This window comes from Pseudorca crassidens, chromosome 6 (genome assembly GCF_039906515.1).
Source record: "Pseudorca crassidens isolate mPseCra1 chromosome 6, mPseCra1.hap1, whole genome shotgun sequence".
Lineage (NCBI taxonomy): Eukaryota > Metazoa > Chordata > Mammalia > Artiodactyla > Delphinidae > Pseudorca > Pseudorca crassidens.
In genome coordinates, this window is record NC_090301.1 from 55211882 (window position 1) to 55235616 (window position 23735).

The following is a 23735-nucleotide window of genomic DNA, read 5'->3' on the forward strand; positions in this document are numbered from 1 at the left end:
ACTATAATCCCACTTATTTGGAGAGCCTGCCTACCAAATTACAACTCTTTGAAATACAGAAGAGAATCAGGAAAGAAGCAAAAGTTGAACAAACACCGTAAAATCCATATACTAGAGTTCATATATTGGACTAATTTGCTCTGATTTCAAAAACAGTTCTAACACAACTTGCTGTTTGACTGCCTAAACCATTGTGGTAATCTTTAGAGTTCATCACAAAATATTTCTGATTCTGCCCCTGCTGAGTCCATGGTAGGGTTATACCTTCCACTCCCTTGAAGTTAAATGGAGCCATGGGACTTGCTCCAGCCAGTGAAATGTGAGTGGAAAATGCAGATATTTCCTGCCTTTTATTGATGGGGAATCTGAGACTTAATTATCAGGTTAGATAATTAAGCCAAAGTTACAGGGCTAGTGGACCAGGATTATGACCTCAAGCGGTCTAACTCCAAAGCCCCTGTACTCAACCAACAAGCTATACAGCTTCCTAATGTTGGTGTACCAAGTGGTGAAAAATTAACAAAACAAAAGTACTAAATGGAAGGAAATGGCCTGCCTTAAGAATGCTATAGATAATCCATAAAGCAGTTAATCTATGTAAGCAAAATCAAGGACTCCTACTGACTGACCCCTATAGACAAGGAGAGAATGAGGTCATTCTGCAAACCAGTGCAGTTCAGGGGATGAATTCGGATATCTGTGCTCAGAAGTGTCAGAGAGTTGACTTACATGATGACATGATTTTAAGCAGGATCTTTACCAAATTGCTTTCATAAACCAAAGTGTTCTAAACATATGCACTGAAACTAATTTCACAGCATTTTTCATCTCTATTTTCAACGTGATTCAGAAATGAAAAGATAGTTATGAAAACTGTAACTAGCAAAATAAAACTAAGGAAACAGTTCTAAACCTCTTAAAAAGAGCTATTCAAATCATACTGGTATTTGGGAGAAGACCCAAACAACTTTGTTTCTTTCCTCTCTGCTCATACCAACATCCAGCTGATAACCTCCCCTCTAACCCAGACATCTTTAACCTGGAATCCATGGATGGGAATTAGAACAGTGCTTCTCACAGTGTGGTCCCCAGACCAGCAGCATCAGCCTCACCCGGGAACTTGTTAGAAATGTAAATTCTCAGGTCCCACCTCAGATACACTAAGCCAGGAAGTCTGGAGGCAGGGCCCAGCCATCTGTGTTCTGATGCATGCTAAAGTTTGAGAACCACTGAGCTAATGAACAGCTTAAGAGACATGTGAGAACTCCCAAAGTGTAAGAAGGTGGGCGACATACTATCTAACTTAGGCACTGGAATTCTATGGGAAGAACCTTGACAAGCCCTCGTGGGATAGTAAAGATATGAAGGAATAGATTTTGACCACCTCCAGAAACCAGAGGGTGTGGAAAACCATTCTATATGAGAAAGGGAGATAATTGTGTTATTCTACATTTGAAATGGAGGAATAGGGGAGAAAAAGTAAAAAGGAAGGTTATATTGGAGAGAAGCCAGAAAAATGAAGAGAGGCTAAAAGTTATAAGGTCAATGGTCAGTGAAATGCCCCATTGGTGGAAGAACCAAGAGATGTTTTGAGAATGGCAAGGCTGACATTTTATCGGAAATCATGAAACATCGTCATTTGTTTCCAGTAAGAAAGAAAGAGAAAGAGAGAAAAAAAGAGAAGAAAGAAAGAGAGGAAAGAGAGAAAGATAGAAAGGGAGGGAGGGAGAGAAGGAAGGAGGAAGGAAGGAAGGGAGGAAAGAACAAAAAAAAATCTTCTTCAAGATCTGCTGAACTCATGAACACTTGATGTGAGTGGATCTTTTTGTGGAAATGGAAGCGGAGTTGAATTTCACATTTTTGTATGGTGATTATATTGCAGATACAGTACAAGAATACATAAGAATTTGAAGGTCAAGGTAAGAATATAAACCTGCCAGTAATTTGCAGATATTTTGAAAAAGGCTTTGAATTTCCACAGCCTTTTATAGTTTTAAGGGTTCAAACCAATTTACCTAGATTTTGAAAGATGAGCTTCAGTTGACACCTGAATTGCAGAAATCTGTGGATGGCCTAGGGTGGCAAGCCCTGTTGAAGTTTGATGTTGTTTTATTTATTGCTTCTTAACCAACTATCCTGCAATTTAGTGTCTTAAGATACACAAAAGGCTCCTGATCTTATGGGTCAGGAATTCCAAAATGGCCGGGATAGGTGGTTCATCTCTGATCCACATGGGTCAGCTGGGGTGGTTGGAACTGGACAGTGCATTTTGAGATGGCTTCTCCAGTCACTCACACGTGTGGCTTCGTGGTGTTCCTTGGCCTCTCTCTCCTTGTGTTTGGTATTTCATCCTTCAGGCATCTCCATGTGGCTGGAACTTCTCACAGGGTAAATAGGCCTTATATACAGCAGCTCAGAGCTACGAGGGAGAATGTTTCAAGGGCTGGGATATAGAAGCCTCCAGTCTCTTAAGGCCTGGGCCCAGTGCAGCTGGCACAGTATCACTATTACATATTATGTTACTAGTGAACCAGTCATGAACCCCACCTAGAGTCAAGGGGAAAGGACGTAGACTCCACTTCTTATGGGAAGAGTGTCAAAGAATGTGTGGCCTTCTTGATCTGCCATGGATAATAATTTGGATGTAGTTTCAGAGTACCTGTTAATTTTCAGGATTTATGTAATACAAGATAACATTATCCTCTGGAAAGTGCACAAGTACCAATGTTTAACAACTTATGAGCAAAGAGTGAAAGATAGTTTGGGTAGCTACCAAAAGAATTATATTCTAGTGTTGTCATTATATTCTAGCTAATGGGTAACGTTTATAATAATGACAGTATTTTTAGGGCTTACTTTTCAAAATTAGATTGAAATTTGGAGTGTGATTATAAATATTAACATTTTAATCTGGTAGTGACATAGAATGATTAAATTAAATCTTTGCTTTGGGTGAAAAAATAATGAATGTGTCTCTCGTCCTAAGTTGAGGCCTCTCTCAAACCACTGGAGAAGTTGACTCCGTATCTTTGAATGAAATGTAAAAATGGCATGTCTGTTCTGTCAAGAAGATTAATTAAAAGAGAATCCAAGCAAGATGGGCAGGTCTCATATTACCCTAGAAGTCTTTTTAATATGGGGACACTGTTGTCAAGCTAGATTTCAGTACAAGAAGCTCTTTGGAAAACTCCTTTTACTCATATCCCCCTAAACACAATTTAATAGATGCTTTTATTTTCTTCCTGTTTCCATATAACAGGAAACCTGTTTTTTCAAAACCAAGACAATTATTTTAAATACCTAAGAAGATGGACCCAGTAAGAACTTGGTACTTTCTTGTAATTGTACTTTCTTATACCTTCTACCAGCTTGTCCTACTGGTCAAATGGAGAACTTTTAGCCTCTTACCTGAGAAGGTCGGTCACTCTTTCTTATATCACAGAGGGCCAGTGGCTGGCTACAGAGCTAATAGGTTTATTGCCAGTAGAAATTTTACCTAATACAAAATGAAATTGACAGTCAAAAGTACATCTATGTTTTAGGTGTATCCCTAATCATTTAAATTTAGACATCCATGATTTTCTCAAAATATATTTTGTATCACTTTTCATCAATAGAGTCTGAATGAGTTTGATCCAGAGAGTCATTTCTTATATTCTGATGTTTTCAGTGATTGCAAATACATAGCACACGTGCCACCACTCTTCCCTCCCCAAAGCCTATGGAAGACATCACTAATCAATCACAGCGTACTTTCCTGCTGAGCTCCCCCTTAAGCCTCAACAATCATTTTCAGCACAGTGCTTCATACAACTACCAACAATCAAATAAAACTGAGGCCTCCAATAAAATGTATTTGCCAATATGGGAAAAAGAAGACCAAAATATCTATCACAATGGTTTACACATAGTAGGTACACCAGAAATATATGTTGATATGAACTACAAGTGTGTCCCTTGTTTCCTGCACGTAGTATTTAAAAAGCAGCTGACCTTAAAGTCATCCTGACAATTGACTGTTTTGTTTATTACCCCAGATTCCTCTGTTATCTTTTATTCTACCTTAAATTCAGAAAGGTTTTGTCACTTTTAGAATTTTAAAAATATGTTTTATGACAGATATAATCCAAAGGGTGTGATAACAGATCACACAGCAGATGCACTTATTTGAAGTTATCTTTTTGAAACATTTCATTCCATTAAGCAGCAGGCAGTTTCTTAAATATTTGACAGTAGAAACTGATGATTTCTCAGTTTCTCTGCATTCATTCAGTTGCAGTGTCTTTGAAGCCTACCATCCTCTTGTTAAGAAATCCTGGAGAATGCTTCTTCACTCAGTTAGCACTTCCATCATGTCATCCCAGGTAAATTGACTTTTCATTGCTGTGGTTCGTCACCATCCTTGGCCGGAGGCCTGCTGCTGATCGCTAAGTTTCTTTACTTCTTTGGAGCTCATCAATATAAATTATTTGAATTTTACTTCAGACCACCTTAACTTAACTCTGTTATCAGTTTACTTTCCAAGTGCCACCAAGTGTCACTTTGCCACCTGAGCCATAAACTTATCAGTAAATATTCATGCCACCCGAGACAGCCAGTCTGGGTCCTCAGCGAGGTCTGTGTTCCTATTCCTTGTTAAGTGGTTCTTTATGTTTATGCTCCTGGCAGCCAGCATTTGTAATGGTCCATTTCTCATTACAGGAGCAAATGGCTTCCTAGATTCACAATAAATTAACATTCAATACTACTGATGTGAGAGATTTGCCCTCAGCTACTTAGGGGCAGTTCCTGGGATTGCAAGGCAAGCATTTGGCTCTGGTCTTGAACCGCACGTGGTGGAGGGCAAGGCTTACTTACTACAGTGGTCCTATTTCATAGCTCTGCTCATGGTTTTTCTTTTGAAATGTAGTTAATGGTCTTTTCCTGCTGTGGAGACTCGACACAAAAACATGACTTCTTCACTCTGTTGTGCATGAGTCTGATTATTGCTTTATTTTACATTTTCTTGCCTCTGTTTCTTTGTTTTGCTAGGAGCAAGTTCAATCCAAAAGGTAATTGCAGTTGGTAGGGTTTTGCAAATACTGGAATTATAAAGATTTCTTAATAGAATCTTTTAAAGTAAAATCTAGTGAAACTGAGTCACTAGATTTTACTTTAAAATATTTTCTAAATTAATACAGACACAAAAGATAAATCTATCTGGGATAGACATTTTCTTGTGAAAGTTTAATGTTTGTCAAGTGCTCTGTGGGTCAGCTGTTTACTTTTGAATGTAAATGTTATACAGATTTTATTTAGCTGTCAGACAAAATTTGTGAATGTGTGTGTTATGGCTAAACTCTCATAACCCAACAACCTATGAGGAAATTCTTATAAAATTAATGTAGTCTGGAATCATGGAGGAAGCTTTAACTTATCCAAAAGGGCTTAACAACAATAGTAGTTTAAAAAAATAAATTCTTTAATTTGTCATTTTATTCTCAACCATAGAAATTTGCCTGATCTTTAGTCATTCGCTGTGCCATATGGTCATTCTCTCTCACACACACACACACACACACACACACACACAGAGTAATGATTCTCTTTGGAATATTGGTTATGCTATAAGTAATCAGGATTTGTTTTTGTTATATTTCCTTCAATGGCATCCATAGATTTGTCACAGATTTTAGATTAATGAGGTTATTTGGCATTGCTGAAAATATTCTAGACTGAAGATATTCAGTAAGATTGCCAGATAAAATGCTGTGAAGAAAAAGTCACTGGGAATTGCTGTGGGGTTGGGGTTGGGTGAGGAACATGAATATTTGGGAACATGGTGCAGAGTGTTCCATACTTGTTTCTAGCCTTCTTAATTTGGAGAAGTAGGGCTGCCAGGTAAAAACACAAGACACCCAGTGAAATTTGAACTTTGGATCAACAACGAATAATATTTTTAGTAGAAGTATGTCCCAAATAGTGCAAATATTAATGGTTTGCCTGAAATTCAGATTTAACTGGGGGTCCTGTATTTTTATTTGCTAAATCTTACAACCCTTCCTACACTGTTCAGTCTATGCTCTAAGACATATTATGATTTTTGTTGAGGAAAAAGCATAAATTAAGGCCACTAATAATAGAAGCAGAGAAGCATACAAGAAATAGAAAGATTCTTTTCTTTTAAGATTATTTTCTATTGCATGATTCATTAAATATTTACTGAGTGCCAACTAAGTATCAGGCATTCTCCTAGGGACAGGATACCCACTGGTGACCAAAACCATATCTGATCCTTGCCTTCATAGTGCTTCCAGTTTCTAGAGGCTACCTGCGTTTGTGGGCTCGTGGCTCCCTTCCATCTTTAGAGTTAGCAGTGGAGTTTCAATATTTCTCACATCACATCACTATGAGTCTGACTCTCCTGCTTTCCTCTTTGACTTATAAGGACGCTTGTGATTACATTACGCTCCTCTAGATAATCCAAGATAATGTTCCCATCTAAGGGTTAGCTGATTAGCAACCTTAATTCCATTGGAAACCTTAATTCCCCCTTGCCATGTAACATAAATATATGCACATGTTCTAGGGATTGGGATGTGGATATCATGAAGGGGCAAGGAGCATCATTCTGCCTACTACAGATGGGAAAATCAACAGGCATGTTTAGATGTGTTAAATTTGAGATGCCAGTGAGTCAACCAAGTAGGAAGTTAGTGATGTAAGCAGCACAATATGTGAGTTTGAAGCTCAAGGAGAAATTAGCGCTAAATATGGAAGTTGTCAACCTATAGGTGATGTATAAAGCCGTGAGTGTGTATGACATCACTGAAGGAGAGACTGAGCCCAACAAACTTCTACATTTAGAGTTAAAGTAGAGGAGACAGGCCAACAAAGAACACAGAAAGAACAGACAGAAAAGTAGGATGAAAACCAAAATAGTGTGGTGTCAAGAAAGCCCCGAGAGGAGATTCTTCAAAAAAGGCAAGAGTGATCACCTGTGCTCAATATTGCTGCAAAAGACATTTGCAGATTTGTCCAGCAAGATTTGGATTTGGTAGCAAGAAACTGAAAACCTTTATACAAGCTGTTTCAGTGAAATTATGGGGGCACAACCAAAACTGATGCAGTTTGAGGAGTGAATGGGATGTGATCACTGACCACAGGTGATGAGGAAAAGTCCTGTGTGTCCTCACAACCTTTGTAGATGCTTGTTAAAAACAGTGAGGTGATCACATTTGATCAGAGACTTTACTACCGTAAGAAGCTAGGAGCTAAGCAAGATCACTTTTGTGTACTTCTATCTAGTCAGGATTGTGTGATAGCTACATTGATGGTTTATATGAAAGGGGTACAGATATTGCTGGGTTCCCATTGCTGTGCTCTGTGTGTTGAGCAAATCCAGAGGGTAACTGGAGCAATGAAACATCTCCATCTTCCTGCTGCATCCCAGGAAACCCTTTAGGACCAAACAGCAGAAACTGCTTGGAAGGAGAAAAATCAGAGTATTCTGTGGCAGGACTCAAGAATCCCCTTGTCTTGAGGAATCTCAAGCTTTGCTGGCTTGTTGCCTTTCTAGGGAATCTTAGAGGGGACAATGCTGCATCCTCCCAGACTGCGGTTTACCAAAGGGCCTGCTCCTGCAGGAACAAGGTACTCTTATTAGCTGATGATTCCTCCCTGCTCATCCACAAGAGACTGTACTTTTTCGGAAGAAAGTGGCTGTGAGATTCTTGTGTGAGGTCATTCTCCCGCTCCCTTTACTGGTTCTCAGAGTTTTACAAAAGTAAATGAGAACTCTCAGCGCAGAAAGACTCAAAGGGTAGAACTTGTTGTTAACTTGGTCAAATTAGATAGAATAAGTAAATTCCTATGAACTGTTAACCAAACTTCCAGAAACGGAGACCTGATTGAAATAAAGAGGCATTTACTGGGGGTTTGTTAGGACTGCAGCCCGGGAGACACAGATTCAAGAAGCACTTGAATTGTGTTCCACTGGACTACAAAATGGACAAAGCTTATAAAGTCAAGAACTGCGGAGCCACAGTTAGTTACATGAGTTGTTTACCAAGAATTATAATTGGAACTGGCAAGAAGTAAGGGTGCTTGTTAAGCAAGAATTGGTTGGGGTCCAAAATGGTTGCATAGTTACAAAGGGGAACAACCTTGAGACCAGCTAGCAGATGTTGTTTTTAAAATGGCTGCTGTCCTTAGGTTTGGTATAGTTCACAGAAAGTTCAAGTTCTCAATGGTGCAGAGAAATATCTGAGACCAGATCCTCAATGGCTGCCCAACTCTATTTTGTATGCCTGAACTATGATTATTCCATTATGATATCAGTTTGTCATTAGACTTAATAGATTGGCAGGTAGAGAGGCTTAAGATCTCAGAATGAACTCCAAAATGATGTTGGCTCCAAGTTTTGGCTCCGGAAAATTTAAGAATCATAACAAAGTAACCAAGGCATTTATTTCATTAAAGTCTTAATCTCACATCATACACAAATTTAATTTCAGATGTATCATAGACCTAAACAAAACTATAAAACTATACAATTTGTAAAAGATAGCAAAAAGTATGGATATACAACTTTAGGATAGGCAAAATTTCTTAGAAAGGACACATAAAAACAATACAATACACAAAAACTGACAATTCACACTTGATCTAAATTGAAAACTTTTCTTCATTAAAAGAAAAGACATATAAGGTTTGAAGATCTGATACACAACATGGTGACTAGTTGATGACACTACTGTATAACTGAAATTTGCTAAGAGAGTAGAACTTAAATGCTCTCACACACAAAAAAATAAGTATGTGAGGTGATAGATGTATAAATTAACTAGATGGTGGGAATCCTTTCACAATTAAACGAAAAAAAGAGAAAGAAAGAAAATAATAGACAAGCTACAGACTGGGAGGTAACATTTTCAAAACATACATCTGACAGAGGATTTGTATCTAAAATATACAAAGAACTACACTTCAATAATGACAAACAAAACAAAAGAACATGTTAAGTGGACAGAATTCTTAATCTGTAATAATTGTCTGCTTCACTCATTCAAATAGTTTCAATGTAGTGAAGTTAATAGCTTTTATTATTTAAAAAATAATAATAAAGGAAGTAAGTAAAGTTGATTTAAATAAAGGGAGTGGGTAATATGCCTTAAATACTAAAAGCCTGGCCGCGCAACACCCAGTGGCAGAGATTTTGAGTTTCAGGGGAATTTTTCTGTAAAGTAAATAAAGATAAATTTTGAAGATTGAATCTACAGAAAGAGACTTGTAAATAGTAAGAAGTTTTAATGGCAGCCAAACTAAAGTTTACCACAGTAAACTATGAACCAAAAGAGCAAAATCTGTTCAGTTATGAAGATGCTGGTCCACACTCCCACAGCTGGGAAGCGGTGGAGCCCTGCCAGTCGGGCTCTAGAGGCTGTGCTCTAACCTCTGTGAGAGGTTAGAGCACTCCACTGTGGCTCTGCTTCTATCATACGGATGGTACATAACTTGGGTCAGCGTTTCTCAAAGTCCTTGGTCAGTAGGTTATCAGGTTGGAATGTTCCTAGATTAATATATCACCTAAAAGGAAGTTCTGTGGCTAGATTTGGGAAATGCTGAGTTTAACAAAATAAAATGTGTTATTTCGCTTTTCAGGGCCAAACATGCACTGAGATTCTCTAAGGTTGGTAGTTGAAGAGGGAATTAGCTTTTCTCAGATTTATTTGTTTGAGATATGTATAGATTAAGGCTGGGACTGATAGCGTATATATAATATATACATTACGTTTGTGCGTGCGTAAGTGTGTACATATACCTTATAACATCCAATACTGACTCAAGCAAATGTGAGTTTATTTGTTCTACAAAACAAGAAGTCTGGGGCAGGGCAGTCCCTGGCCAGCCTCATTTCTCTTTCCCTTTCCACTCTAGACCTATAACAGGCTGTCAGTAGGACGGGGAAATAAAATCCTCTTACAAAAAGCATTGCAGGTGATTGGGCATAACAATGTAATCTTTCCTGTACAACAAAAGCAGGCAAGTGAACATAGACTAGACATGGAAATGGAGTCAGCAAGCTACAGTGTTTGCCACAGTACACACACATATGCACACACAAACACACATACACTTGCGCACATACGTACGTGCACGCACACACACACCCCACCTTTTAATTTATTTGTGTTCCAAAGCATTTCACAGGACAAGTATTCACATCTTTGGGAACTGTGGTCTTGAGCCACATTATGTCCCTTTTATAAAATAACTACTTATAAAAACATCCTGATATAAAATACTTAGCCTTTAACATGGGCTGTTGTTCCATTCCACATTGTAATAGATTCCACTGTAGTTGCACAGATGACAATCTGTGTCACAGACTGTTACTGGAAATATCTCGTCGTGCATTAGCATTCACTGTTATGTCAAGGCGATATACATGAACAAAATTTATTTTTAAGCCAGGAGAATTTCAGAAAATTGAATCATGTCTCGTTATTAAAGTTTCTTTTCCTTTTTTTCTGAACCAGGTGCTATCTTATCATGCAACATGTTCAAAAGCTGAAGTTGACAAGTTTAAGGTAAGGGAGCAAATGGTGCCCTAATGGTGCATAAAGTTAAACTTCCCAGGGCTTTCGGACCCTTTGTTACTTGTCTCTAGAACGAGGTCTGCCCACTGAATGTTGGGGGAATAGAATTAGGGGAAGGCATGTTTGCATATTTCAGTTTTAGAGGGTAAGAGGGACTTATATAGAGCTGAACGGCCCCTTCATGATCATTTAAATGATTCAGTATTTCTTTCTTTCTTTTTTTAAGTATGCAGGGTATCAGAAAAAGATCTGTGTAACATGGTGAGAATCAGGATGCCTGCTTTTGGCCTCGGTCTTACCTCTAACTTTCTGTTCACTAAAAAATCTTAGGGCTTATATCTTCATCTGTAAAAATAAGTGAAGAGATTAGGATAATAGTAGCTACCATTTACCAAGTGCTTACTATGGATCAGGTACAATACAAAGCATGGTGCCAGTGAGGTGACAGCTGACAACAGAGGAAGGAGACAGAACAGCTAAAACCACAGCAGTCAGGGTCCATTTGCTGTAGAGATAAACATCCTACATACCACCTAGAATATGAGCACCAGCAGGGCAGTGCTTTTTGTATGTTTTGTTCACTGCTCTATCTCTACTGCCTTTCACAGTTCTTGGAACATAGTAGCACTCAATAAATACTTGTTGAATGGTTGAATGAATGAATGATTGGATCAATCCAAAAAGCATTAGTGTTCTGTAACTCAAAACAATTAGTCATTAAGAAAATGTTCAAAACATGGTTATATATAAATTTTTATATTTTATATTATATACATTTGATAAATATTTCCATCAAAAATATTTAAAGCTTTTTTACTTTAATCAAGTTCAGTTACCTAGCAATTCTACTTATGGAAATAAGTTTCCATAAACATTTTACTGTTTTTACTGTTTTGTGTTTTATATTTTTACCATTTTATAATCATCTTAATTGCTAAAAGATGAAAGGGGCAGGCAGGGAGAAATACAGCAAAGCTCATAATGGACTAAATATGACTGCAGAAGCTATGTGATGGGACATGTCTAGAGCTAGAGCAGCCAAAATCAATAGCTGTCTACTCTCTAAAAGTATTGCCCTATGTTCAGGCTTAATTCTTTCCTTAGAGTAAGGCAAACACCATTGTCTTGGAATTTGTCATGCTTTTTTTATTTTTAGTTCACAAACATACTAAAAACATGAAGTATTTAAATCTGAGAAAAATGGGTTATTTCGTCTTAAAATGATCAAGATTATTAACTAAAGTGATGTATTCCAGATTTTATCCTGTAAGATATTAGTGAATATCTTGTTACAATATAATTGAGATATAGTAGATAATTTTAACCTAATGGCTTTTTTTCTTGATATATAAAGTAAATGAAACATTATCATAATTGGTAGCTGATGCCTTATAATTGCAGTGGGCTTAAAATAATCCTGCACATAGAAAAGTATTTACTGAAGTTTCACAGTAGAGTGTGTGCAATGGCAGTTTCCTAACATCGTAGCTAAATCACAGTAAATAAGTGCTTTGTTTTGACCAATATATACAAATAAACTATGCATATATTCAAAAATATTGTAACCTTGGCTACTGCAATACTTTTTTAACAGAGCTAGTACTATATATCTATATGTATGTATGTATAATATATATATTTAGAGAGAGAGAGAGGGAGAGAAAAGAGAGATTTGAAATGTAGAATCAGAGTTATCCATGAGATTTTATGAGTTAAAGAATGGCTGAGTTTCAGTGTGTTGGATTATGCCCAGCCAGGACCAAGCTAGTGATCAGTGATTCAGAGATTAAGCCAGAATTTTGGGAAGAAAATTATTTCATCATCGAGTGCTAACAGGATCTGGAGGTCAAATACATATGTACACAGGTCAGATTCCAGTTGCAGCCTAAGCTTCACCATATCTGGGATTCAGACATGTCTAGAAGACCAGTGAGATGTGGTCTGTTTACATGAGAGACTAAGAGGGCTTCTGAGTCAAAAACTCCCTTTTGGGAGTTGAGGCCATGGGCCTCAGTGTCTGGATGATTCCAGGTTCAGCATGGAGTTTGTCTCTTGGATTTGTCTCTTACTCCAGCTTCCCATGGATTCATGTTCTCAGCTAAGAACATGAATGAACACAAAAGGCATGGACTTTAGTATGGTTTCAGTGCATTAAATTACCCCAAGAGCACAGGGATTCCAGAGTGTCAGTAGCACACAACAGGAAGCAGCAGCCCAATGGAAGGAAGCATCACTATGGCCAGATGCAAGACATCTGCCTACCAATATGACCAACAGAGGTGGAAGGACTCACTGCGAGCTGAGTGGTCACATCTTAAGGACAAGAACCTTGAGTAATCCCAGGAACAAGTAGGAGAGATGGAGATCCCAAAATACTGGAGAGTGTGATACATACCGTTAATCACTTTAATTCACTACTATTTGTACTCCTAGGTGGTATGGCCTAAAGGAACACAGATTTCCTATATGATAAACCTGTAGTGAATCTTCAATAATCATTCATGCTAGGATGATACCACATTACCTTTCCACTTACCTTTTCTTCCTCTTTCACACTCTTCCACATTTGGGGATTTCTTTTCCTATTCTAGAATGCCATAAGACAGGGGGAGGGTGTTTCTGTTCATTTTGTTTTGTTCGGTTAACCCTATTTCTCCTGTTGGGAAAAATCTCCTTGAGAGGTGTGTGGTGGTGAGTGGGTGAACGGTGGTTAGAGAGTGAAAACCATCCCAGAAGTGCGCCTAGATTGTCTAAGCAGAATAAGTAGGTGAAACAACATATAATTGCTCATCCAGGAATGTCAGAACCTAAGCCCATCTTTGTCATTCTAATATATCATTATACCTTGGGAAACAGTCCTTTATGTAGGGTCCCCTATACATGAAAAGATCACAGAACTTCCTCAAACTAATGAGTTAACTTTTTGAAAGTCTGATTCAGGTTATAATATTAGTTTATCCTTTATGGATTGATGCCCTGTGCATTGAATGAGGAAACCAAGATCTAAAGAATGGTTTTTATCCTCATTAACATTTACTGATCTTCCTTGAACTTGAAATAAGAAAGATGTGCCCAGAAAATTTGTGCAGATTTTAGTGCCTGTTTACATCTCTTCTGCTTGGTGCGAACAGGAATAATATATAAAGACCATATTGTCAGTTAGATCTCTTTGAAGATGACTGGTTTAAAGGCTTTTAATAACCTGAAGATGTCAGCTGTGATAACATAAGAAAATGAGTTTAGTACACCAATTATATGCTTCCGTAATTTTATGCACTTTCCTAGGATTCCAATGCATTGGACAGACCAAACTGTTATCACTATATATGCCAGTTTACCAATTAAAACCAACTCATGGACGTCCTCATGTTATATTGCCATCTTCTATCATCCCTTCTTTCAATTCCAAACTGCAAGGGTTATGGCTGCAATCAGAGATGAACTCGTTTACAGCACTATTTAACTGCCTCAGTAATTAAACGCCAATAACTCATGTTGGGTGTTTGGGTTTGGACTGCCTCTTGCATATTTCAAGTTTTCAGTGTTATTGCCTAGGCCACAAATTAACATCCTGGTAAAGCAAATAAAGTACTGAGGATAGGTGCTCCCTGTGGCCTTTACGTACCAAAATACGAATGGCCACATCAAAAATAGGATCTTATGGCCTCCTCTGTGAGATGGATGGCAGGGGACAGGCTGAGCAATGGGATGTGATGTACTATTTTTGTAAGTAATTAAGTTTCAGGAGACACGTTTGACCCATGAAATATTCAGATGTTATAATAAGAAGTTCCTCCCCTCAGAACCGCCCTTGCCACTATGCCGGTGGATGTGTCTGTCATAGGGCCCTGCACAAGGGTTCTTGCACAGGGAGGCAGGAGTTGGGACTGATCCCCACCTGGCCGGCCAAGTGCACGGGATGCTTTTTAGCAATGGAGCCTCCAGAGGGTGCATCTTTTTCTCATTGCAGGAAGGCAGCAGGTGTGCTGACCACTGCCCTGCCAGCTCCATTTGTGGAGCTGTGGAAAAGCCCAATCCTTGCAGCAGCTTCTTGCAGAGGACAAGTGCACTGTATAGAGAGGGGAGAAATGGCACAGGGCACTGTGTGGCAGAGGTTTGGGTAGCTCGTGTTCCCCACCCCTGTCAGTAGGGAACATCTTCCAGCTGCTCTCCCGCAGGCTGAGTGTTCCCACAGAGGTGCCTTCATGGCCCAGGGGTAACCCCAGGCCTCAGGGTGCCAGGGAGGGAAGAAGAACTCTCCCTTGTTTCTCTAGTCTCAGCCCTCACAGCCTTCATGAAAGGCTGCCTTTGGGAATCTCAACAATGACTTTCCAGTTCACTCGAGCTTATTTCTAAGGTTGTTTAAAAGATGACTTCGCAGCATTATGAACAGAATTTGGCTATCATCTTACACCTAACCTATTCTGTCTCCTCTCTTGTCCCCCCCCACCTCTGGAATTGAGGGGGTTGTTTTGACTTTAAATAGTATTTATGCCAAGTTTAATATCAGATTTTTTTATCGTCAGGGAAAGTTATTGAACCTTCAGCAAGAAATTGACTGCAGGGGAAACAGCTGAGTCAGCATCCTAATGTGCATCTTCTGCTCCTAAGGCAGCAGACTGAGCTGATGGCCTGAGCTGCTTAGGACAACGCCATAAATATGTGGAGTCCTTGTGTTCAAATGTCCATGTGTTCATACACAGTCCTCTTGATGAATTGTGTCTTAATCAAATGCCACATCAGAAAAAAGATGCTTGTACTTTGTCATTCCAAGTGTAGAAAATACTAGGTGGGGTGGGGGGGGGGGTGATGTGAGGGGAGCCAGGGCTGCGAGTCCAGGCTGATCTTTCCTCCTGCTGAACTGAGCGTCTCTGAGTGGAGGGCTCTTCAAGGACCCACCTGGCCAAATACATCCTGTGGTGACACTGACCTCCTCTCAGATCACCCAAAATAGCCACTGTTTGTCACTTCTTTCCATTTGAAAGCTGTCTCCCAAAGGGCACTATGAACATCTACTTTTCCTGGGCGGAGATCCTCCCACTTTCTTGCCTCTACCCATTAACACAGCTGGATTCCCTGCGTTCCTTAGTGTCACACTTGAAGGCCCAGGGAGTCTGAGCCTGAGGGAATGAAATCAAAGGCAGTTCGGTTTTGGTTTCAGAGCAGTGACAGTCCTGAAGGTCCAGGGAAGAAGACAGCAGTGTAGGGAGACAGGGTGGCCCAGTTAGAGCCCTGACCCCTGAACGATGAAGGCAACTGTAAAGGCCAAAGGGCTCAGAACCTTCCAGAACACTAGGGCATCTGGGCCTGGATCACTCTCCCTTCTTTCTGGTTCTCTCTAGTAAGAGCCATCTGCAACTATAGAGATGGAACCGGAAATAAAGAACCAATAGCCCGTCACTTCAATGATGTGGGTGTGACTTAGCCATCACAATGGTTGGTTTTCTCTCTGCTCTTTCTTCAGTTTAGGTAGAAGCTACAAACTCCTGTTACGCTCCCCTCACCCTCCTCTCCAGACGTGCACTGTAGATGTAATTGTGCAGTTATCTTTGAGTCCTCACGCCCCCCACTCTCATGTGTCCCCTCCATTCGGACTCGGAACGTCTCTCATCATCCTCACAGCCATCACAGTTCAGGTCCTCCTTCTCTCTCACGCAGACGGTGGCTATGCAGTGCTCTCCTGTCTGGGCTCCCTGCTGCACTCCCAAATTCATCCTGTACACAGCTGCCAAATCAGCAGTACTCTTCCGTTGGTGCCAGTTTCCTTCTCACAACGCTTAGCATCTGCTATAAGCCTTTGGAGTCCATCATTACAAATTCTTTCAGTGTGCATTAAAAGTGCTCTGAGCTTTAAGCTCCAGTTCACTTTTCCAGCCTGTTTCTCATGCTCCCATTTACCCACCCTTCACACGAGTTCTATGTGATGTTTTCTCTCCATACTTGGCCCTTCCCTATCTTTGTTCCCATCCTGTTCCTCTCTCTGCATATTTAAAGTCCTAACAGGCCATCTCATCCTGCTCAGTTGCCCCCCGACATGAAGTCATTCTAACTGTCCTTCAGGCCAAGGTGATCTGCTCATTCTTTCATTGTACTTATCAGTGTCTACCCTGTGATATAAATCTTCGTGCACCTGTCTAAGCATCTGGTGAAACTAGGAGCATTTTTAGGTGAGAGCCCTTGTCTAGTTCCTTTTTGTAACCCTTCAATCACCTAAAGCCATGCCTTGCTTCTGGGTGCTGGAGAAATTTCTACCAAGTGACCAAATTCATTGAACTGTTTGCAGTTTTGATGGCAGAGGAAGTTACAACATGTGAGTAGAATTTTGAAGCAAGTGTCTATGACATTGAGAGTGTCTGCAAATCCTGCCTCAACCCCTTGTTTTAAGCTCTTGATGATTAGTTTTCTGGATTTCCTATGAAGCATAAACTACATGAAAATAAAGGGATTCATTGTCTTTGTTTAAGATGTTCTCTTTGGAGTATTCAGTAACGACAATATCTGTCCTTCCTTGCTCTACAGCAGGGCAAATTAATTCTTAGTTGATTCAGCAATTTCTTTAATGTTAAGTGAGATTCTTCAGTCACGTGTCCTGCTACCAGTACTCTGCTGACTAAATTCTTTAAAACTATTATTTTCTTGAATCTCAGGATTCCTATCTAATTCTTTTTATTTGTATGACCCTGTATTCTTTCCCTTCTACCTATTTTTGAAATTATGTACTGCTTTGGTAATTCTGTATGTTTTCTCTCAGTTGAAAATGGATCTATTCAAAATCTTAAAAGCGTGTACAAATCATGATTCTGTTGGTTCCAAGGTACCATCTGAAATATGAAATTAGGAGAGAGTGTCTGATTGAAGGGTTTTCTACAGTCTCAGTAGCCAGAGCTGCCCCTTTTAAGGCAGTCTTTGTGAGGCCACAGACAGTAAGGCAAGAAAGAGCAAACATGTAAGCAGACAAAGCAGCCACCAAACCTCCTGACTCATTTAAAATTTCTAGGCCTCAGGTTTCCTCATCTGAAAAACAAAGCCATCTCCAGCTATAAAACGCTATAATTTTACAAGCCTGTAAAATTTATCTGTAGGAGGGAAGGGGAAAATAAAACAGAAAGCAACATAAAGTTGACAAAACATCTTGGGGTCCTTATAATTTCTAAATACCCTAAGCTTTAAATTAAGCTTTGTTTAAAAACTTGGGTGTTTGGTAGAAGATTTGGCTCAACTTGATTTAATTATATATTATAAGTGATTTCCAAAGCCCACCGTTGCTCTATTACATTTGAAGGGTGAAATAGTACAATAATACTCGTGAGGAAGATAAGTGATTATTTTAGGTAAGACAAGAGGCTCAATCTCTTCAGAATAAAAACTTACACTAGTGCTACCTATAAATGTTTGAATGATAGTATCTTTTTTTTTTTTTTCGGTATGCGGGCCTCTCACTGTTGTGGCCTCTCCTGTTGCGGAGCACAGGCTGCGGACGCGCAGGCTCAGCGGCCATGGCTCACGGGCCCAGCCGCTCCGCGGCATGTGGGATCTTCCCGGACCGGGGCACGAACCCGTGTCCCCCGCATCGGCAGACGGACGCTCAAGCACAGCGCCACCAGGGAAGCCCTGATAATATCTTAAATAATGACTTTTCAGTATATAAAAACCTTTTCATACCTTTATCTCACTTGAGCCTCACAACCTCTTGGTGAGGGCAGGGTTATCACAGCTCCATTTTACATATGAGACAACAAGAACCAAAGCACCAGCAAGAACAATGCACATGCTTGGCTTTGATTTTTCTCTCCAGTGTTTTATTTTGACTCTGAAGACAGTGCTTCTTTCCGGGTGGCTGAATAGGAAAGTGTAAGCAATATCATGGATTTTTATCCTGAAGCCGCTTCTTTTGATCTAACTATTATCTTGGAACCTTCATGGCATTTCAACAGCCTGGGGGCCAAATAAGCATGAATGGTGATGATGTCTGAGAAAAACAGAATTTTGGGCTGAACTTAACATAGACATTTTAAAAGAGACTTTTTGTGGTATTCTTTGGGCAATCAATATATTTTATTATTAGCTATTTTATTAGAAGCTTCTTTTTGTGTTGTGGTTGTGCCGTCCATGTGACTTCTTGCCCTGGGGTTTCAGACTGCTTAGAAACCTAAGGAAATTGGAAACAGCAAACATTATGAAGATATTGCATCATTCTTAGCAAGAGGGTACATGATCCATTATTCTGACATCTTGCTTGTCTTCCTTACAGTCTGATTGGCTATCTAGCTGTATAGAAATCTCTCGACATCTGGAAAGCTCAAAGGAAAAAGAGCAGTCTCACTTTATTATCCTGTGCTCTCCAGACCTGCCAAGTACCTTGTAGCAAAGATAACAAGGATATGAGATTGCAAATATCAGTTTAATGATAAAGCACTTGTCAGGAGATAAAGTCTTATGCTTAAGGCATGAGAACTCATGAACTAGAGACTATTTGGGGGAAGATAGGAAGTGAAGAATGTGAGATTGGGTTTATGTTTCTATAGTATTTCCTAGGGTGATGTATGATATTAGGGACATCATGAGAAATAATCTGCATATCTGCAATATGATGACTTTAACACAAGACATTTAAGGTAAATCTTTGAGGATTTTTAGAAGTTATTCTGAATTAATCTCTGTATACTGCCCCAATTTGTGTGTGTGAGTGTGTGTGTGTGTGTGTGTGTGTGTGTGTGTGTGCACTTTAGCTCAAAGGGATCAAGTGATCTGGAGTTTCATCTCTGGCTTTAGAAAAAGATCTTGCGGCATTCATTGTTTCCAAAGAGAAAAGCAACAGAAAATCTGTGAGAAAACAAGATCTGAGATGAAACACTTTGGCCACTGGGTGCCATCCTTGCTCCACGCAAGGATTTGCTGAGCTGCATTTCTAGGAAAACGGTTAAAACCTAAAAGACAGTAATTTAAAAGTAATTCCAAGATCTAATAATGTTTGTGTGTGTGCATGACCTGGAATATGTTAGTGACACAGGCAGCTTATTCATTTGCCCAGGCGCGAGGCAGAAGGATTGGGAAAATCTCCCTGTGGTTCAGCCTTATCGACAAACCCTGGTCAAAGCCATCCCACTGGCTGTATCCCAGTGGGCAGCCGGGGAGGCCCCTTGGAGGGGCTGGGAGTTGGTGGCGAAGCGATGTGGATGGTGAGGTAGTGTGGTCAGTAGCCAGAGGTCAGCTGGTCAGATGCTCCATTATTCTCATTGTTGCACATGCACTGCAGCATGCCTGCAACAGGGCTTGAACCCAGCCATCTGAGGGGCTCTGCTCTGTCCCGTCAAAAGCAGCCCTTTCATTACCAGAGCTGGTGGAGCTATTCCACGCTCTTCTTGCTAGGAATGCTGCTGGTTGGTGGTATAGTAACTCTGTTTCTGGTGCTTTTGTTTCCCTAGGAGCAATTCATGGAGTTTTTACAGACATCACCTTAACCAGGCATCAGAAGCCCCATAGCCAGTGACACAATATCTGTGCAAGATTTTGCTGTCTTTGCATTAGACACTCATATACATAAAACCAAGAAATTAAACTCAGTATTATGAACAAGAATAACCACAGAGACTATTCTTAGACTGTCATGTAATACAGGCTGATGTTTCCATCCAGGGCCTCAAACATTTGGTTGGGATTAAAACGAATTAGTGTGTGAACAAGCAAGAATTTTAATAAAAATTGAAAATTTGTCAGCCACACTATAACAGAGAAAACTCTAGAATCCTTTCTGTGAGACCATGTTGTAGAAGGGATCCAAGCTCAAAATAGATTTTGCCTCATGCCCCCAGGCTGGGGGCCATGCAGCTGGCCTCCTAGTTGGCCCTAGAAGGTGGCCCAGAGCAGCGCCTATGGGTACTTCCTTAGATTCACTGTAATCAAATCCATACACCCATGAAAGGACAGTGTGAGAAGAGCTGGTGAGAACTTACGAAAGGGCAGGCTGTTTTCAACCTATCCTGGGATAAAAGGCTTATATACTATTCTGCTGTTAAGCATCTCCAGGTGGATGGACTTTAAAATACATTTTCTAGGCTTACTGTAGGATAACCTGATACCAATCATTATATACGTCTAAATATTGCTGTTTGCTCAGAGTAGTGCTATTATAGCTGTAGCATGCTTGCTGATCCAAAGTGCTTTCGTAGCTCTTATTTCATTGAATGTTAACAGAGAGGCCTTTTAAAGAGGTGTTGGTGGCTGCATCCTATTTATGAATCAGGCAGCTGAGGGAGACAGCTCACTGCCAGTTTGGGGGACTCACTTTTTGCTGCTGAGGTCCTTTCCTTGGACTCTCCTGCCCAGTACCTGTTCAGTCCACTCAGTGTGACGGTCACCTGGAAAACAACAAACGTTTCATGAACATTTTATCATGTGCCAGGTCTGTTTCCGGTGCTTTACCTGTATTAACTCATTTAATCCTAACAAAACCCCTACTATTATTTTTCATATTTTATAGGTGATGAAACTGAGGTACAGAGAAATGCCCAAATATTTATAGGGTACAAATGAAAAAAATGAGATACAGGTAGGCATGCTGAATTTGTTATATTCCCTTTCAAAATGATGTGGAACCCTTTTTATCTTAGATTTTTCTGGTCCTGGCTTGGTGCTATCCTTATGGTCTGATTATGAGCCCTTCTGTAATTATGGCTTAGTTCCTTAATAGACGAGTTCAGATTTCAAGAGATTCTGCTGCGGGTGTTTGGGTTGGTTGGTTTTTGTTTTTGTTGTTGTTGTTGGTTTTTATTTTAACATCTTTACTGGAGTATAATTGCTTTTCAATGGTGTGTTAGTTTCTGCTTTATAACGAAGTGAATCAGCTATACATATACATATGTCCCCATATCTCTTCCCTCTCGCGTCTCCCTCCCTCCGACCCTCCCTATCCTACCCCTCTTTGTTTTTAAGGTTACATAGTTTGTAAAGTAATCCAGCCCAACTGTTTCAGCAAGTGTGCTTTCTCCGCCTTTAGCATTCTGGAAAACTAACTTCAAGGGGTAGGTTTATGAGATCTAAAAGCAATTTTCCCCCCAGGGTAAATCCCAAACAACTCTTATGCTGAATGACCCCATTCCTCTCTCTACTAGGTTTATTTTCCTAACATATATTATAATTCATCTCAGGCCTTTCCGGAGGCGGAAAGGAGTTCTGTGAAAACCAAGCTTTGTGATGGTTTCTGCAGGAACAGGTGGCCATCCTCACCACTGGGCTTACATGTGTCAAAGAAGTCCGTGAAACACTGAAGCTAGATTTTAAGGAAGGACACTTTGTACTCTTCCCCCCACTACCAGAATTCGGAAAAGAAAGAGAACAGGGAGAGATGCTTTCTATGACTTCGTTGCTCCAATATGAAAAATCATGGGACTCTCTCTCCCTTTAAAACCGTGGAGAAATTTATGCTTCTGCCTGAAATATCTTTCAAACCATCAGTGATCTCCTTGAATATAGCTTTCCTCTGGTTCTCTGAGAAGTTATGTGTGAGAACAAAGGCTGGTTATTTTGATAACCCCCTTGAAAACCAAAGGTCCAAGTATCGGATTGTTAGGGATGTCTCTCTGTGCAGTGAGCTATGTTCAGCATCTCTCCCCATTGGAGCTCTTTCTCTCCCTGCACAGTAATTCACTCATGAGAAGGCAGGATTGCTTAGGGTGCAAGGTCCCAGATAAATCTTCTATACGTAAGCCCAAAGTTTCTCCCAGGAAGTGCTACAAACGGGAGTACACTGCATAGCAAAAGGAAGATATGCCCCACAGACTGTGCTTATGAAGCCAACTGACCACTCCTGGAACTGGCTGCAGCAAGCACCCCAGTGGTCCCTCAAGCCAAATGGACAGAACTATGTCACTGCAGCTTGAGCCCCCAGCTATGCTGACTACAGCCTGGCTTTCCTTACAAAGGGGTCACCATGGCCTCTGTCAGGGCCTAAGTTTCTAATCTTTCAGCAACCCCAACTAGAAAGAACTATTCCCAAGTTCCAGTTTGGAGAATCTTAGGGAAGTTTTCCAGCTGGTCCAGTTTTGGTCCAGTGCCCATCCCTGGACCAATCAACTGTGACAGGGGCGTAGTCATTGAAGAATATGTCAGCCCCCAGGACAAAACATGGTTGGAGTGGAAGAAGGACCAGAGCCCCAGAAAGGAGAGAGGTACGAGGCAGATAATATCACGGCTGTCCCTCACAGGTGAGGTGTATATGCACGTATCTTTCAGATTCCCTGAGGCACAGGTGAGGTGCTCACAATAGCCCCTTCATAACTCATAATTTGTAGACACTGGGTGATACCCGCCAGTGATCTGTCTGCTGAAGTGGTTTCTCGAGAGACTTTGTCTAGGTCACATTATTGAAAAAAAAGTTCTATTATGTCCTGAAAGCATTTCTGTATCCAAAGCTAATCCCACTGATGGTCACCCTGATTTGGCTCTCAAACTCACCCAAACCTTATAAAGCAAATAAATATAACTTCCGGGGATGTGCCAATTAGATTGGCCCAGAAACTCCTCATTAACAACTGCTTCATCTGGTCCTATCATAACAGTGTCTTTCTGTTGTGCTTGAACATTGGAGGCTCTGATGTATAACCAGAAAAGCGCCCTTCAACTGGATCCACCAATAAACCACAGATACCTTCTGGAATAATCATTTTTTCGTGAACTAATTAGGACCTACTAAAGAATTAAGCAGATCAAAGCCAAACATCCCTATATCTGATGTTTGAAACTCACAGTAAAATAGCTCAATTCCTGATCTACTTCCTGGCCTCATTAGAATTCAATTAGTAGAAGGACATTCTTTCCTAGAGGCTCTTTGGCAGATTTGTGTATGAACAGTTAACCCAGTGTTAGCAAAAGCAGTTACTTGAATCCAAACAGCTCTCTGGCTGCAAAGAGAATCCCAAAGCTGTTTAGACAAGACTTTGCTTATCCTCCCACCAGGATGCAAATATTTTAAGTGGACAGAGGGAGATAAAATGCAGTCAGTGCTGGTCCTGACACTGACCACATCCTGTGGCCCCGGGATATTTGGACTTGAAGGTCAGGGGAGGAAGGTGAAGGAAGGGGCGCTGGAGACAAGGAGACAAAGAAAAATTTAAAAGGCCTCCTTGACAGTGTTTAAATTATTTCCCTGAATAAACA

The 23735-nt window shown here is 40.3% G+C and overlaps 1 protein-coding gene across 1 annotated transcript in view; it reads left to right on the top strand.

Moving 5' to 3' along the window:
* PDE11A (phosphodiesterase 11A) overlaps positions 1-23735 on the top strand; it is a 420155-nt gene that overhangs the window by 263987 nt on the left and 132433 nt on the right. The window contains exon 10 of the mRNA XM_067741438.1: positions 10521-10571. Coding sequence (XP_067597539.1) covers positions 10521-10571 — 51 coding nt within the window. The remainder of the gene's footprint in view (positions 1-10520; positions 10572-23735) is intronic.